At 37.1% G+C, this 16,402-nt stretch overlaps 1 protein-coding gene across 3 annotated transcripts in view; it reads left to right on the top strand.

Annotated features, from left to right (window-relative positions):
* Positions 1-16,402, top strand: part of map4k5 (mitogen-activated protein kinase kinase kinase kinase 5) — a 34,888-nt gene that overhangs the window by 14,505 nt on the left and 3,981 nt on the right. Inside the window, exons 4-31 of one of the 3 annotated variants that reach the window (XM_082154443.1) lie at positions 302-392; positions 524-588; positions 691-746; positions 1,198-1,245; positions 1,347-1,389; positions 1,470-1,542; positions 3,610-3,741; positions 4,011-4,073; positions 4,204-4,285; positions 5,005-5,124; positions 7,198-7,276; positions 7,803-7,861; positions 8,393-8,460; positions 9,122-9,166; positions 9,327-9,369; positions 9,472-9,688; positions 10,381-10,466; positions 10,568-10,609; positions 10,761-10,845; positions 12,144-12,223; positions 12,319-12,379; positions 12,808-12,925; positions 13,702-13,760; positions 13,852-13,955; positions 14,234-14,411; positions 14,531-14,599; positions 14,713-14,805; positions 14,916-14,986. In XM_082154443.1, coding sequence (XP_082010569.1) covers positions 302-392; positions 524-588; positions 691-746; positions 1,198-1,245; positions 1,347-1,389; positions 1,470-1,542; positions 3,610-3,741; positions 4,011-4,073; positions 4,204-4,285; positions 5,005-5,124; positions 7,198-7,276; positions 7,803-7,861; positions 8,393-8,460; positions 9,122-9,166; positions 9,327-9,369; positions 9,472-9,688; positions 10,381-10,466; positions 10,568-10,609; positions 10,761-10,845; positions 12,144-12,223; positions 12,319-12,379; positions 12,808-12,925; positions 13,702-13,760; positions 13,852-13,955; positions 14,234-14,411; positions 14,531-14,599; positions 14,713-14,805; positions 14,916-14,986 — 2,330 coding nt within the window. The remainder of the gene's footprint in view (positions 1-301; positions 393-523; positions 589-690; positions 747-1,197; positions 1,246-1,346; positions 1,390-1,469; positions 1,543-3,609; positions 3,742-4,010; positions 4,074-4,203; positions 4,286-5,004; positions 5,125-7,197; positions 7,277-7,802; positions 7,862-8,392; positions 8,461-9,121; positions 9,167-9,326; positions 9,370-9,471; positions 9,689-10,380; positions 10,467-10,567; positions 10,610-10,760; positions 10,846-12,143; positions 12,224-12,318; positions 12,380-12,807; positions 12,926-13,701; positions 13,761-13,851; positions 13,956-14,233; positions 14,412-14,530; positions 14,600-14,712; positions 14,806-14,915; positions 14,987-16,402) is intronic. The other 2 variants (XM_082154444.1, XM_082154445.1) reach the window with 2 other exon arrangements.

The raw sequence follows: 16,402 nt of genomic DNA, 5'->3' as shown, positions 1-16,402 counted from the left end.
GCAGTGTGACCATAGACTAAGAGTGAACGAGTTCTAGATGAGGAGGTTCTGTTTGAATGGGTAACTAAATCACAAAACCCCACTGAGGAGAAGTATGAAAACTAACGAGTTCATAATAATCACTTTCAGCACTGAACACCCAGCCATCTGCTCTCCATATCTGATCCAACCGTTCCGTCTTTCTTTTCACTGTTTAATTTCTACAGCTGTCATCTACTGATCCTTGATTGATCAATAACACATTCACATTCTCTCTCTCTCTCTCTCTCTCTCTTTCTCTCTCTCTCTCTCTCTTTTTTAGGTGATGATTTCTCAATCATCCAGCAGGAGATTTTTATGGTGAAGGAATGCACCCATCACAACATTGTGGCTTACTTTGGCAGTTACCTCTGGTAACAATGGATTTATTGATTATTATGATGTATTTAGATGTGCCTATATTGTGATGTATTTATTTAAATCCCTCACATTTGAGTTTAAATATATATACGTTTTCTAAAGATATCTCTCTGTCTCTCTTTAGCCGTGAAAAATTGTGGATTTGTATGGAATACTGTGGTGGAGGATCCTTACAAGACATTTATCATGGTAAAATGGTTGTGTGTTTAAAAATCTCCATGTTGAATTGACACCCTCTATTTGTATTTCTGTATGACACCACTGAACGTGTTTGTTTGTGTACATGTGCAGTTACAGGTCCACTCTCTGAGCTTCAGATCGCCTATGTCTGCAGAGAGACGTTACAGGTAAGATCCTTCAAACACTACCATGGTCTAAAGGCCTGTTCACACCAAGGACCATAACTATAACGATAACATAAAAGATATACCGGTAGTTCTAAAAAAAAGAAAAGAAATATAAAACAATAGCAGAGTCCACACCACAACGGCACAGAGCAACGATATCGTTGAAATCACGTTTAGAACGATTTTTCCCAGATAATGAACGATATTTTTTTTTGGTACTGCCATTCAGAATCCATCCTCCTTTAAAGAGCTCAAGCTTTTAAGGTGGCAAATGAAATAACTGAAGCGCACACTTAGAATAAACACAACTATGTCGTCCACTAATGTGGACACTAATATAGTTATAGTTATCGTTCTTGGTGTGAACTGGCCTTAATGCTGTAGAGAGTCTGTTTTATTAAATTAATCCTTTAAACATCTTGAGATGATTCAAGTGTGTGTATGTTTTTAGGGTCTGGGTTATCTGCACTCCAAAGGAAAGATGCACAGAGACATCAAGGTAATACAGCGTTATAATCAATGTATCTTTTTGGTTTCTTCCTGTTTCACATTACATATTTTCCCCTGCTTGTTAATAACTCTAAGCTCATTGTGCAATAGGGGGCGAATATTCTGCTCACAGACAATGGAGATGTCAAATTAGGTGAGAGATTCACAATAAAATTGCTGTGTGTGGTGGTGTGTTACAGAATTTGACTAATCAAATGTCTCCCCTTTTTGCAGCGGACTTTGGAGTTGCCGCTAAAATAACAGCCACCATGGCAAAAAGGAAATCCTTTATTGGGACGCCTTACTGGTAAGCCCCATTCCTTCTGTCTGTGATTTGTGATGAAGCTACATTTGAAAGTACATTTAAAAAGTCTGGAAAGGATATTAAAAAATGAAACAACATCATCATAAACATCTATGGCCTTGTATTTTCAACAGTGCAGAAAACAAGGGTAGAGTCTCATAATCCAGAATGTAAAATGGAAATCTACCATAAGAACAGTAGAGCACATTTAGATGCAGTTTAGACTGTGAAATGATAAAACATTCAAACTCTTCCAAAAGACTATGAAACGTGGCAATAAATGCCTCATTTAGGATAGAATGGCTCCCTTGGGATTTCTTGGAATCTGGGGTGGGCAACTTGTGCCAACACAGGCGGATGAACGAGGATAGACACACTAAGTGCACGTGAGGTACAGCTTACAAGACAAGAATGCAGCTCTACAAGTTTCAGTGAACGGAACCGTTTTGCAACTTTGTGTCTTTTCCTAATGAAAAACAGATAAAAAGAGGAATAGTCTATTTCAGTTCATGTTGATCTTTGGGAACTGAGCACACAGGCAGAACCAGACGTTATGTTATGTTCACCGTAATGTTAGAAACACAGTTTACTCTCACACATAGAAAACCTGGAAATGTAAGGCAGTCTTAAAATTGTTTTTAAGGCCTGGAAAAATAATTTAAAAAAGTTAAAATCTCAAAAAAAACCTCAAAGACATTTGTTCATATCTAAACAATTTCATAGCCTTGCTATTAAGTTTATAATGCTGTTCAGTAAGTTAGTCAAACTAGTTCACAAATTTGTCTAAATTATTCATTAGTGAATCTGATGCTTAGGAGTTTAAAATCCTTTAAGTAATCACAAGCGGATGGAAAAGTCATGGAGATTCATCAGTTAAACAAGTCTGGGGGAAAAAAATCAGTGTGAAAAATCACATGATCTTTCAGAAATCATTCTAATATGCCAATTTGGTGCTTAAGAAACATTTATTATTTATTATCAACATTGTAACATTATAAATGTCTTTAATGTCACTTTTAAACAGTTTAATGTGTCCTTGCTGAATAAAAGTATTAATTTCTTATAAAAAAAAAAAAAAAAAAGGTTTGGGGTCAGTAATATAATTATATATATATATATATATATATATATACATACATATATATACATACATATATATACATACATATATATAATTATATTACTGACATCAAACTTTTGAACGATCGTGTATTTAAAAGGTACAGAAAGCGATTTCTGGTAAACACTGTTGTCACCAAAAATCACCAAAACAAACATGCCCCTACCCAAAAGGAAAACACCCCAATATTGACTACAACTATGGTGGAATCTCCTGTGCCTGCTGCCCGAGGGTATGATGTCATCAATAAGGGAAAGCAATTTGTGCTACTATGATAATTCAGGTCGAATGTCTCATTGTTATTTAGCTCCTCAACTCCTTCGATGACAAACACCATTTTCATGAATAGCTCCCTACATAACACGATAATCCAAGTAGGCTGACTAATATATCTCAAATGTGACAAGATTAAGGGGTCATAGCGATCATTAAAAGAGGAACCAAAAGAAAAACCATATATTAGGAGTTATCTCACTTTTCGGACACACTTTAGGAGCTGATGCTTGAAACGGGTGGTGGAGGATGTTCAGATGTTCCAGGCTTATAATAATAATAATGCAAATGAACAACAAGCGAAGATGACACACGAGTGTATAAAAGCAAAACAAAGTTCTGTGAGAAACAGCAAAACCAATGTTACTCACATATTGAGAAGAAATAAATCAACATCAACGTCCGTTTTCATTTCTCTACCTCTCGCGGCCTGATTGTAGCCATTCTTATATTCCCCTGGTCTTTTCCTCTTTTGTATTTTCTCCCTGATCTCTCTCTTTCTTTAGTCGTTCTGCTAATGTCTGTGTTGTGCACTGAGCTCTCTCTCCTATACGTCCCTTACTGCTGATTGGCCACAAGTGTTTTGTTGCTAGGTCCAATCCACTTTTCAACAGAGTTATTAAAAAATTGCTTACTGCACCTGTAATGTCGTGTCTGGTCTGTGTTTGTGTGTGTAGGATGGCTCCAGAGGTGGCGGCAGTGGAGAAGAATGGGGGTTATAATCATCTGTGTGATATCTGGGCTGTTGGAATCACATCCATAGAACTGGCAGAGCTACAGCCACCCATGTTTGACCTCCATCCCATGAGGTATACACACACACACACACACACACACACACACACACACACACACACACACACTTGTTGCCAATGTGCAGACATGTTTTTAACCAAGGCATTTGCTCCAGGCCTCAGAGTTATTGTGAATCTCAATAACTTAATTATACACAAAAAATCTTCTATGTTTAGAGCCGAGATAATTAACCTTTACACAACCACCACATCCTCACATAATTATGTAATTTTTTTTTAAATCTTTGATCTCTTTTTATCTCACTTTTTGTATGTATGTGCAGGGCTTTATTTCTGATGTCTAAAAGCAACTTTCAGCCACCCAAGTTAAAGGACAAGACCAAATGGTGAGTCTTTCTGGCCTGTTTTATGCTCATGTGTGCGTATTTGAGCAATACAGAAATATAGAGTTTGTATTCTGAACGTAAATCATCTCTTTACGTTTCTGTCTGTCTTATCTGTCTTGCTTTTCCACAGGTCTACAGCCTTCCATAATTTTGTTAAAATTTCTCTCACTAAAAATCCGAAGAAGAGACCATCAGCTGAGAAGCTGCTTTCGGTAAAGATTTCCTCCGAATCTCCATTTTATCCGTTTATGGTTCCACAGTTCAGCTCTTTAATTCATTTAGTGGAAGTGTTATGTGTACATGCAATGAAATACGTGCTGCGTCCCAGTTTGCATACTAGTATCCATCCTAAATGGTATTCAAAATTAGTTGAAACGGTGACAGCTACACACTGAGAAGTACTTTTTCTTCACAAAAACAGTACATACTTTTAGGGCATAGTATAATTAAGTGAATTGGGACACAGCAATAAACTCTGTCACATATAATATAGAGAATTGTGCACTGACCTCTATATCTTAAAAAATCTCTTATGCTTAACAAAGCTCCATTCATTTGATTGAAAATACAGTAAAAAACTGTAATATTGTGAAATATTACTACAAGATAACAGTTTTTTATTTTAATATATTTAGTATTTATCCTGTGAATTTAAAACGGAATTTTCAGCATCATTACTCCAGTTTTCAGAGTCACATGATCCTTCAGAAATCATTCTAATATGCTGATTTTGGGCTCAAGAAAGATTTCTCGTTATTATCAATGTTGAAAATAGTTGTCCTGCTTAATATATTTTGTGGAAACTGATTTTTTTTTCAGGATCCGGAACAGAACAGCATTTATTTGAAATTGAATTATTACTGAATATGAATATTACGGAGGCCCCATCACAAGCAGCCACTCACTACGTTGTCTCTGTGTTTGTGTGCAGCACATATTTGTGGCTCATACAGGTTTGACTCGACGGTTAGCTTTAGAGCTACTCGATAAGATGAACAACCCGGATAATCATCAGTCTCACTTCAGCCAAGGAGATGAAGATGACTTGGAGGTAAAACACATGACTTGTGTGTCTATGAGAGAGAAAGATGGCAAGTTAGTTTCCATGAGTGGGTTGCACCAATAAGTATTAACCTTAAAACTAGATTAAATCAAGGTTTATCTAATAATTCTGTTGCACCAAACTTTAAAGGACAAGTTCGGTATTTTACACTTAAAGCCCTGTTTACAGATCGTATCTGATGAAATAGAACGGTTAAGATTAAAATTTGGACACATGCTCCTGTCCCGAGAATTTTAGGTTTATTTCGCTCCCCCCCCACCCCCACAATGGTTGTCTATGTGCACTGGAAGATTCCTTCCTAAAAACACATTAAACTTTCGTTTACAAAGACGTGAAACTCACCGAGTGGTCAGGGGTGTTCACTGATATGTTCACTCAAAAATCGCTGAAAAAGATGCATTCCAACAGGTTTTATCGTAGTTTTTGTCCAACTCCATTGACTAGTATAGGACGTGCTGTGAGACCGCAGCACCTTTACGGTATTACTCCGCCGCTTCTTTTTCTGCTTCTTCTGTGAAATGCCCGTGGTTTGCTTGCAATTGGCAAAGGTGCATTATCGCCACCAACTGGGCTGGAGTGTCTATTATTCAAGCTCTCAACGGAAGAATCACGGGTGTGACGCGTTTGGCAAAATAGGTCCACAAACGTGAAATAAACCTAAAATTCTCGGGACAGGAGCATGTGTCCAAATTTTAATCTTAACCGTTCTATTTCATCAGATACGATCTGTAAACAGGACTTTAAGTGTAAAATACCGAACTTGTCCTTTAAACCTTCTTTAAAAATAAGCAGGTTTACATTTAAACCATCATTTTGATCCTGGATTTAATTTATACTTAAGGTAGATTAACTTTAATCCTGTTGCTCCATAATTTTAAAGGTGTCATGAACTGCATTGTTTTATCGGTTTTTAATATTTCCTGGGGTGCACTTATAATGTTAGTATGATTTTTACACCAAAAATGATCATGATTTGGAAATAAAAGGCATTTTTCCTTCCCTGATTTTATCCTTTGATTTGAACGCTCTGTTTAAAGGGGCGTGTCTCTATGAGACTTCAGTGTAAACGCCCACTGCTGTGATTGGCTAACATCTTTGCATTTGAAATAGCTAGTATGACATGTGGAAATCTCTCAAACTTTTAGCACATTTTTACTATTACAGCTCTCAAGGTTAACTAATCGTGAAAAGTGTTGATTATAGAATTATATTTAGATCTATAGTTTTATATTTATATCGTGGATTGAAAGGTTGCAGTGATGAGCATTGTAGCCGATCACAGAGTTGAGCGCATGAATGCAGTGATCTCATCATTACAACTCGATTTCTGCACTCACGAATGCCTTCATCATAACTAACAGTGCATACACAATGTAAATAAGTGATTTGTTGATTATAATGCGAGTTTTGGCGAGAGTCCAGAACTCAGTCACTGATAAACTTGCACTGTTTGATTGACAGCTCCAGCGATTGTAAACGGAGCGTTCTTTGATTGCTTTTTATATATAATTTAATCACAGTTTAAACAACAGATTATTTTCATCCTACTAAGAGAAACAATGTGACAGAGTTTTCCATTTAGTCACTGGTTTGATTTGCTATAAACGATTTTGAGACTAAGTCACTCTGTGAATGCCAGTTGTTTTTTCTTATCTCAGTTGTTTTGTCATAAGTTATGCTGCCATATTACTCCAATAATTGATACTATAAATATATTTCCAGGCTTATGAAATCTATACACACTGCCGCAATGTTTTCACTACCTGCTTGATCAACCCGGATTTTGTTAATCTGTGTTTAAAATTAAGTTGTGCAACACAACTGGATTTAAAATAAAACCCAGTTCAACAGATCCTGGATTAGATTTAAGCTAAATTTAATCCTTATTGGTGCAACCCACCCTATGTCTGAAAATGTATGTTGGTGTGTGAGAGTTTTTGTGCATAAATATGTGAGCGTTTCAGTATATGAGTGTTGGTGCATGACTTTAAATGGTAAATGTGTGCGAACAATTGTGTGTGTTATACATATTTTTACCACGTTTCTTTCTCTGGTTCGCAGCCGCTTGCAGAGCGCCACACCATCCGCTCGTCCCACAACAGGAGCTCTCGTGCTGAAAGAACCCAGTCACAGATCAACTGTACGTGAGCGTTTGTCAATCATGATGATGATTGAGTTTCCCGATGTCATGAAAAATAATGTTATTGTCCTTAAAAGATAAACCAACCTCCCTCTGAGGATGTCCTAAATAGAATTATTTAGATTCTAGAAAATGCTAAACCAATATTTATTACAGTCTACCACGTCCTTGCTCAGAAGTCGACATGTGTTTGACCTTTATTTGTGAATGTGAGACCACAGACCACAATCATAAGTGCCTTCTCTTGGTCTCACTCTGTTCTTGAAAAGAGTTTTAGCTGCTTAGTTCAACTTCAGATAGAACTGCAAGCCTTAAGCCTCCCTGTGGTGGAGTCATGGTACTACATGTGAGGGCTTCAACTGAACCTTGTGAAGCAACTCTTGTGCAAAGCATTCCAGTAAAACAGAATGTACAGAATGTTAAAGATGAGAGCAGATAAGTTATGGTGACATTTTTCATCTCAGTGTCATGCTGGGTAAATACACTAGTATGCATTAAAGATTTTTCTCTTGTCTCTGTATTTCAGTTGATAAGCTTAAGTTTGAGCCTCCCCTGAGGAAAGAGACTGAAGCGAGTGCCGAGATGGTGAGAGAAATATCACAGATTGTCCACACATCACTAATATTAATATACACTGTTTGAAAGTTTGGGTCAGTAAGATATTTTGTTTAGTTTTTTCAAATGAAAGAAGTTAATACTTTTATTCAGCTAGAATGCATTTAATTGATCAAAAGAGACAGTAAATACATTTACAATGTTACAAAATATTTCTGTTTCAAATAAATGCTGTCATTTTACATTTTCTCTTTATCAAAACATCCTGGAAAAAAGAGACTTCTTTCAAAACCAATAAAAACCGACCCCAAACTTTTAATGGTAGTGGTGTGTGCGTATACATTTAAATGTATACATGAACTATATATACATACATACACAAACTCGACTTCAGTAAGCTTATAGTGTCATCCTTTAGTACGCTTGAAACCAAACATGTTCCATGCAGAAATCTGCATAATTAGATTATTTGCACAAGTCAGGTGTGCAAAGAAACCTGACTGACATGTATTTAAATGAGTCTCTATATCAAACATTTCGTTGTTTCTTTTTTTTTTTCAGGATGTCACTAAAGACAATGATTTCTCCTCCCCCTGGAGCCCGTTTACCGAGGGTCCCATCACCTCCAGGTAACCATTAAAAGTCCTCTGAATGACTTTATGGACCGATTTGATTCCTGCTACTGCCGTCTGCATGAAAGCGCCTCCAGCAGTCACTTCCCCGTACTGTCTGCGTCATCTCTGTACGCACTTCCTCCTTTCAGCAGCATCTCACATGAGCTCTGCCTGCATTCCCTCTACTTTGACTGTTCTGTTGTTTTCTTTCTTTTCCCCGTTTTCCTTTCCTCTATCCCTTTGTGCACTCCTCTGCTGAAGGAGTCTTCTGAAGAGCGTTGAGGAGGAGTTGTTTATACGGTAAAGAATTGGTTTGTGTAGCTGTTATTTAACGGATCCATAGAAACTTCCACGCAGGGTTTAAAATTAACACTCGCCAAGAGCCCAAATGAGATAAAAATGGGGTTTTAGTAGTAAAAATGATTAATGAAAATGAATGCATGGTGTAAATAATTTGTTTATTTATGGGTGATACGTTTTCCATTGGCATCCAAATTTTCAATTTCCGTCCACCATTGGCAGGTGTGGCAAAAGGTTAATTTTGTGCCCTGATTACGCCACACAAAAATTGCAGATTCATCTCTCCCTGGAAACACCTGGGGTTCAGTTTTTTTTCCAACTGTGTACTAAGTAGCCCTTTCTGTCTGTTTCTCTCTCTCTCTGTCTGTCTGTGAAGAGGGCATTTGGCTCCATTAGAAGATGCTTTTGAGGACGTTGATCTGTAAGTGTGCCACTTTTAATCATTAAACATTGCCTTAAAGAGTTAATTTTCTTCTTGGGCTTGCTCACTTGGGGTTATAAAGCAATATATTCTGTTAAACTAGTATTGAGTAAATATATGCAACTAAGTCACTCTCTCTCTGTTTCATCTCCCCTCTCAGTTCGACTCTTAAACAGGGAATGCCGCCACCTCTGCCTCCTAAGGTAACTATGAGTTTGTGTATAAACGTACATGGCTATATTTGTATTTGTTGGCTTTTTTTTTTATTTATTCCCATTTGTTTTTGCAATTCTCTTTCCCATCAGCCCTCTCAGGCCCGGTCGAGCAGTGTATCTGACGAGTTTGCATTGATCGAAGGCTGCCAGACCGTGCGGAGGTTCCCGGGTTCTGATAACGGGCCGGTACCAGTGGCTCGCAGACAAAGCACACCTGAGAGAGGAAGTAAAACAGAACACACCAACTCAGACTACCTGTCTGTGAGCATCAGCAGCCCAGGACTGCTCTCTCACACCGCAGACCACGGTGAGACCTCACATGCAATCATGTTTACGCAGGGCTGCTGTTTGTGTACTACTCTTATATAGGTGTGTTGGAGGCTATATAGAAGTGTTTTCTATTTTAATATATTTTAAAATGTTATTTATTCCTGAGTAATTCCATTACTCAAGTCTTCAGTGTCACATGATCCTTCAGAAATCATTCTAATATGCTGATTTCTTACTATTTTGATTCATTTTAAAAGCAGTTGTGCTGCTTGATATTTTTGTGAAAATATTTTTTTTTTAAATAGTTCAAAAGAAAAAAAGAAAAAGCGTTTATCTTTTGTAACATTTTAAATTACTTTAATGTCTTTTTTTTAAATCTATTTTATGCAAACAATTACAAAAAAAAGTCTTACCGTCCCCAAACCTTATGAACGGTATTGTACATTCAGTTGCATATTATTGCACAATAAATCAACAGTGGGTTCAGAATCCCTTGTTAATCGTGGAACCACTTACCAAATATATAAATGGACATCAAATATTGATTTGATAATTTTATGTGAGAACAAAAAGACCAAGGAGTGATACGAGAGACAGTTTGCTTGCTGAATTATACAGTGTCAGTACTCAACAATATTTGACAACTGAAGTTGACCAATCAGAATGACATATTCCAGAGAGTTGTAATAAATAATTAAACCTTTCAAATTTCTCTCTCACTCTATGTAGAGGAAGATTCAGATGGAAGTGTGAACGGAGATGTTTCAAAATCACCTCCCGGTCGTCCCCTGAGGAAAGAGAGAAAAGATTTCCCAGTAAGTGTGTGAGTCTTTGTGGGTGTGTGTCCTGTTGAGAGGAGTGTGACGCAAGAAGAGAATGTGGCTCCTCTACTCATTTTTTCTGTTTCTTTTTATAGAAACCTGCTATTAACGGCCTACCGCCCACTCCCAAAGTCCTGGTGAGTGACATCATCACACATACCTTATGCTGATTAAATGCTAATATCTGCCCATCTCAATATACAACAGCTGTCTGCTCAGTCCTTTATTTGAATTCTGTGTTATTATAACTGCCATAATCTTACATATTACCTGTCTTTGTTTCTGCAGATGGGAGCTTGTTTCTCAAAGGTTTTTGATGGTTGTCCTCTTAAAATTAACTGTGCCACTTCATGGATTCACCCAGACACCAAAGGTAAACTCCTGATAACCTATATATGGCTGATACTACATCTGATAATATTTTGTTTATATTAAAGGGATAGTTCACTTTGAAATTAAATTTTGGTATGTTTTAGCTTACCTCAAGGGCATCCAAGATGTAGGTGTCTTTTTTTCCGCAGTAGTTTCAATTTTGATATTTTTAGGTCAAACCGTTCTTGTCTGTCAGTCATATAATGCAGGTCGATGGTCACTGTCTCAAAGAGCATGCACAGAGTCCAAATTAAAACAATTCCCCGTCGTCCAAATTAAACAATTCCCCATCGTAAGTACACATTGATGGCCTAAGACACGATGGCCTAAGACACGAAACGAGCGGAACTCGTAACGAAACCGTAGCCAAGGTGACATCTATTGTATATATCTATACCCGCCCGCGCTCTCAGATCACTTGGACGTGGCTGAGTTCAAGAGGTAAAAACGATATAAAAACTGTTCGTTTTCTCACACAAACCGCTCGTTTCGTGTCTTAGGCCATCAATGTGTACTTACGACGGGGAATTGTTTTAATTTGGACTCTGTGCATGCTGTTTGAGACAAGTGACCATCGACCTGCATTATATGACTGACAGACAAGAACGGTTTGACCTAAAAATATCAAAATTGAAACTACTGCAGAAAAAAAGACACCTACATCTTGGATGCCCTTGAGGTAAGCTAAAACATTCCAAAATTTAATTTCAAAGTGAACTATCCCTTTAAGTAAATCCGTTTTAAATGCTACAAGGGAATGTAGGCATCACAGCATTATAATGTACAGTATGAAAATTATATTGATTTTGAGATTTGGTAAAACTTTTGTTAAATTTACAGTGTTATTAAATTAAAAAGGATAGGGTTGATTTTTAAGGTCTAAACATTTGATATGTTTTTGAAAGAGGTCTCTTATGTTCACCAAGGCTGATTTATTTATACAAATACAGTAAAAACTATTTTGTGAAATATTATTACAATTGAAAGTAACTTGTTATCTATTTTAATATAGTTTAAAATGTAATTTATTCCTATAATGGCAAATCTGAATTTTTAGCAGCCACTACTCCAGTCTTTAATGTCCTAAGAAGTCCTTTTATTATGTGATTTGATGCTCAAAAACAGTTGTTCTGCTTAACACTTTTGTAGAAACTGTGATTTATGTTTTTCAGAAAGTTCAAATAAACAGCTGTCACTATTGATCAATTTAATACTGAATTAAATAATTAATTTCTTTTTAAAAAAAAATCAAATTTCAGGCTGTGAACATTACTAATTGTGTTTGGTTGGGTTTTTTAGACCAGTATCTGATATTTGGCACTGAAGACGGTATCTACACTCTGAACCTGAACGAGCTACATGAAGCCACCATGGAGCAGGTACTGTCTAAACTCTTGCGACTCACCTTTACCCTCGACCCCAAAAAGACCAGCAGGTCCATGAACTCATAAACTGCTGTGTGGATGTGTTTCAGTTGTTTCCACGGAGATGCACATGGCTGTACATAATCAATAATAATCTGATGTCATTATCAGGTGAGTGAGAGTGATGTGGGAGGAGCTCTTCTGTCTTTCTGTTACTGAGATTCTCTGCAGTTCCTACATGATCTCTGTCTGTCTTTCTGTCTCTCTCTGTGTTCACGGCTGATTTTACTGCTTTGCTGGCTCCTCTAATGCCTAAATCACCATAATCAGAAGGTAAAATGTCAAACCTTTGTCTTCTATGGCACACGCTCACACAGCTAATATCACATCATTTCTAGTCTCATTCTTACTCCGATTCTGATTTTGGTTCAACTTGCGTTACTACAGCTCAGCTTTTCTATGTGCAGGGAGTAATGACTATTCATTTCTGTGGGGCATTATTTCCATTCTCACAAGCACAACTGATGAATTATTTCATATCCTGTGTGTAGTCATACCCTGTGTATTGAACGTATTTTATGCGTGGTATCTCTCGTTCAAAGGGAAGACGTTTCAGTTGTATACCCATAATCTGATTGGGCTGTTTGAACAGCTCAGGAAACCTGGACTGGCCACTCAATTCCACACCCACAGATTCCCTGACAGGATACTGCCCAGGTACACACACACACACACACACACAGTTTCTGCACAACATTTTACTGCATATTTGCTATGATCTATAAGCAATATAACATAAAGAAACTCTGTGAATGTTGTTAGCCTTTAGGTAAAAAAAAAAAAAAAAAAGTGTTATAAAACTTGTTTTTGGCTTGTTTTAAACCCAAGAAGCAAAAATTGTGTAATACATTTTATGTATTAAAATATTTAAGTGAAAAAGAGGATCAAAAATGTGCCTTGATTGATTTTGTTTACCAACAATTAGCAATACATTTGTTACAGTACTTGATCTTTAATCTTTAGTAGTAGTTAATCTTTGTTAGTGTTGGTTTATAAAAATACAGCTGTTCTTAGCTAGTTCATTTAAGCTTAGGTCCATTAAATTATATTAACAGATGGAACTTTTGATTTTAATAATGTATTAGTAAATATTGAAATTAAGATGAACTAAGATAAGTATTTTTCATTGTTAGTTCATGCTAATTATTGCAGTTAACTAATGTTAACAAATGGAATCTTATATATAGACTTATACAATTATAATTGTATTTATTTATTATTAATTTTTGTATGTATGCAGTATAGTATATATTTATAGATTAAAATAAAGATAATATATTTGTAATTACTTTTTGTTTTTAAAAGTATATTTATTTTAATTTCTGTTTTCAATTTTAGCACTTAGTTTCTAAGGCAACATGTCTAATGTCTACTTTTACCATCCAATATTTATATTTTATTTAACAATAAGAACACTGGTGTCTGCTTTACAGGAGATTTGCTCTCACCACCAAGATCCCCGACACCAAGGGATGCCACAAGTGTTGCATCGGTAAAGCTTTAAACATGCACTCTAGTACACACCCAAACACACACACACTCGGATTGAGTTTGACCTCCTGCTCTCTTTCTCTCTCTGTCAGTGCGGAATCCGTACACGGGTCACAAGTATCTCTGCGGAGCTTTGCAGTCAGGGATTGTTTTGCTGCAGTGGTACGAACCCATGCAGAGATTCATGCTTATTAAGGTTAGACATGAAGGAAAGTTGTATTAAATCAAGACTGAATAAAGAAAAAAGATGGCATATTATATTAAGAAGATTTTAAATCTCTCTCTCTCTCTCTCTCTCTCTCTCTCTCTCTCTCTCTCTCTCTCTCTCTCTCTCTCTCTCTCTCTCTCTCTCTCTCTCTCTCTCTCTCTCTCTCTCTCTCTCTCTCTCTCTCTCTCTCTCTCTCTCTCTCTCTCTCTCTCTCTCTCTCTCTCTCTCTCTCTCTCTCTCTCTCTCTCTCACACACTCTCACACAGCACTTTGATTTCCCGTTGCCCAGTCCGCTGCGTGTGTTTGAGATGCTGGTGGTCCCTGAGCAGGAGTATCCTCTGGTGTGTGTGGCGGTCAGTCAGGGCACAGAGCCCGGACAGCTGGTTCGCTTCCAGACCATCAACCTCAATTCCTGCTCGTCCTGGTTCACTGAGATCGGCTCAGGTATAGCTTACACACAAACACAAACGCACACACTTTGCTCTGTTCCTATACCTTGCTGGTGAGAACTGTCAAATGGGCCTAGTAAGCAAAATGATTGATGTGTATTTGTCTGGGTATAGGTGGTAACCAGGTTGATACAGTCCATGTGACACAGTTAGAGAGAGACACCGTACTCGTGTGCCTGGACAGTAAGTGACAACTTTAAGCACACGTTGATAAACCTTTTTTCACAAACGTAGCAAATACATTAGCTATTGAAGATTTCCAATGTTGTCTTTCCTCTGTTCTTGTGTGTGTTTAGAGAACGTAAAAATAGTGAACTTGCAGGGAAAGCTGAAGTCTAATAAGAAACTGGCATCTGAGCTGAGCTTTGATTTCTGTGTCGACTCCGTAGGTGAGAGATTCACCTCTGCAAACATCCAGCTGTGATATAGCTCTTAGACTGTTATTTAGTATGTGTTTGATGTGTGTGCGTAACCTTCTATATGTGTGTGTTTGTGCCAGTGTGTCTCCAGGACAGTGTTCTGGCCTTTTGGAAACATGGGATGCAGGGAAAGAACTTCAAATCAAATGAGGTAAACACAGACAATAGCACTCTGTCTCTCTTAAACACCTTGAAACAAGACTGATAGGTTTCAGCAAGCTGTAGTAATCTGTCAAATAAAATTAAAGAAATTACACTACTGTTTGGGGATTTAAAACAAAAGTAAATAAAAAAAGTAAAACATTGCCAAATAAATGCAACCTTGGTAATAAAAATAGACTTCTTTCAAAAATAACTTGCTGACCCCAAACTTTTGATTGGTAGGTTTATATAATAAAACTTTATAAATAAAATAATAATTTATGCATTTGGCAGATGCTTTTATCCAAAGCAACTTACATTGCATAAGTATGTATTTATTTTATCTGTTCATGCATTCAAACCCATGATATTAATGTTGCTTGCTCTGTTTGATCACAAGCTCTTTAATATCTGTGTGTGTGTGTGTGTGTGTGTGTGTGTGTGTGTGTGTGTGTGTGTGTGTGTGTGTGTGTGTGTGTGTGCACATATGTATTTGTATCATGTGTGAGATGATGTTTCATGGCTCTATAGCATGTAACAATAAAAGACCAAAGGTCTTCTGGAGGTGAAGCACTGTCTTTATGACATATGATAGTGTGTGAGTGTGTGTGAGACACAGATGACAGGGTGTGATGGATGATGTAAAATTCATGTACAATCAGAAAGCTCCAGCTGGCCAGAGTAATAGATTAAATTATTCAGCTGTTTTTCTCCTCTCTGACTCCACTGAAAAGCCCTCTGCACCTACACCCCTCAAAAGATTGTGTCAGTGTGTGTGTGTGTGTGTGGGGTGAGCTTTACAGCCTGCCAGATTGTGCACCTGCTTTGCCACTCATTGTTGTTTTGGAACATGACACGCGTGATATTTTCAGCCATTGTTTAAAGTCTTTCAGATGGGAGTAGTGAGGCACAAATATGCATGAAAAACAAATCTGTTGTAGCATTGCTAATCTGACATTGCAGCCGCCTCATCATAACACTAAAATGCAGTTACAGAATAACAACAAGTTACACAGTTCAGTTTAAACTGACTGTTGTATCATATGCAAATGAAAACTGCAAACTGTGCAGCACAACACAAATTTGGTGTGTAAGCGAGAAATGGGTGCGAGACTAGCGAAAAGGTGAAACAACGCTTAATGAAATGAAGACTAAATGATCTGATTGTGGACATGAAGAGTTCTCTAACTGCCGGTAGAGGTGTGTCCACTGTACAGTTATGTCTCTGGGCACTGTTACTTTCCTTTCATAAATTAATTTAGGCTTGGCATTTACAATAAATATTGTTTATATGACCACCACTTTAAGCTATGCTATGCACTGGTATTTTACATTATTTCTGAATGTAATAAATAATAAAATGCAACTTGTTTTGTTTTTGTTTTTTCAACAACACAATTTTGCCCGGTAGTTGGCTGTGGTCTTT

The sequence above is a fragment of the Leuciscus leuciscus genome (genome assembly GCF_965113295.1).
Source record: "Leuciscus leuciscus genome assembly, chromosome: 22".
Taxonomy (NCBI): domain Eukaryota; kingdom Metazoa; phylum Chordata; class Actinopteri; order Cypriniformes; family Leuciscidae; genus Leuciscus; species Leuciscus leuciscus.
Note: the sequence above shows the minus strand (reverse complement) of the source record. Positions and strands in the feature narration are given on the sequence as shown.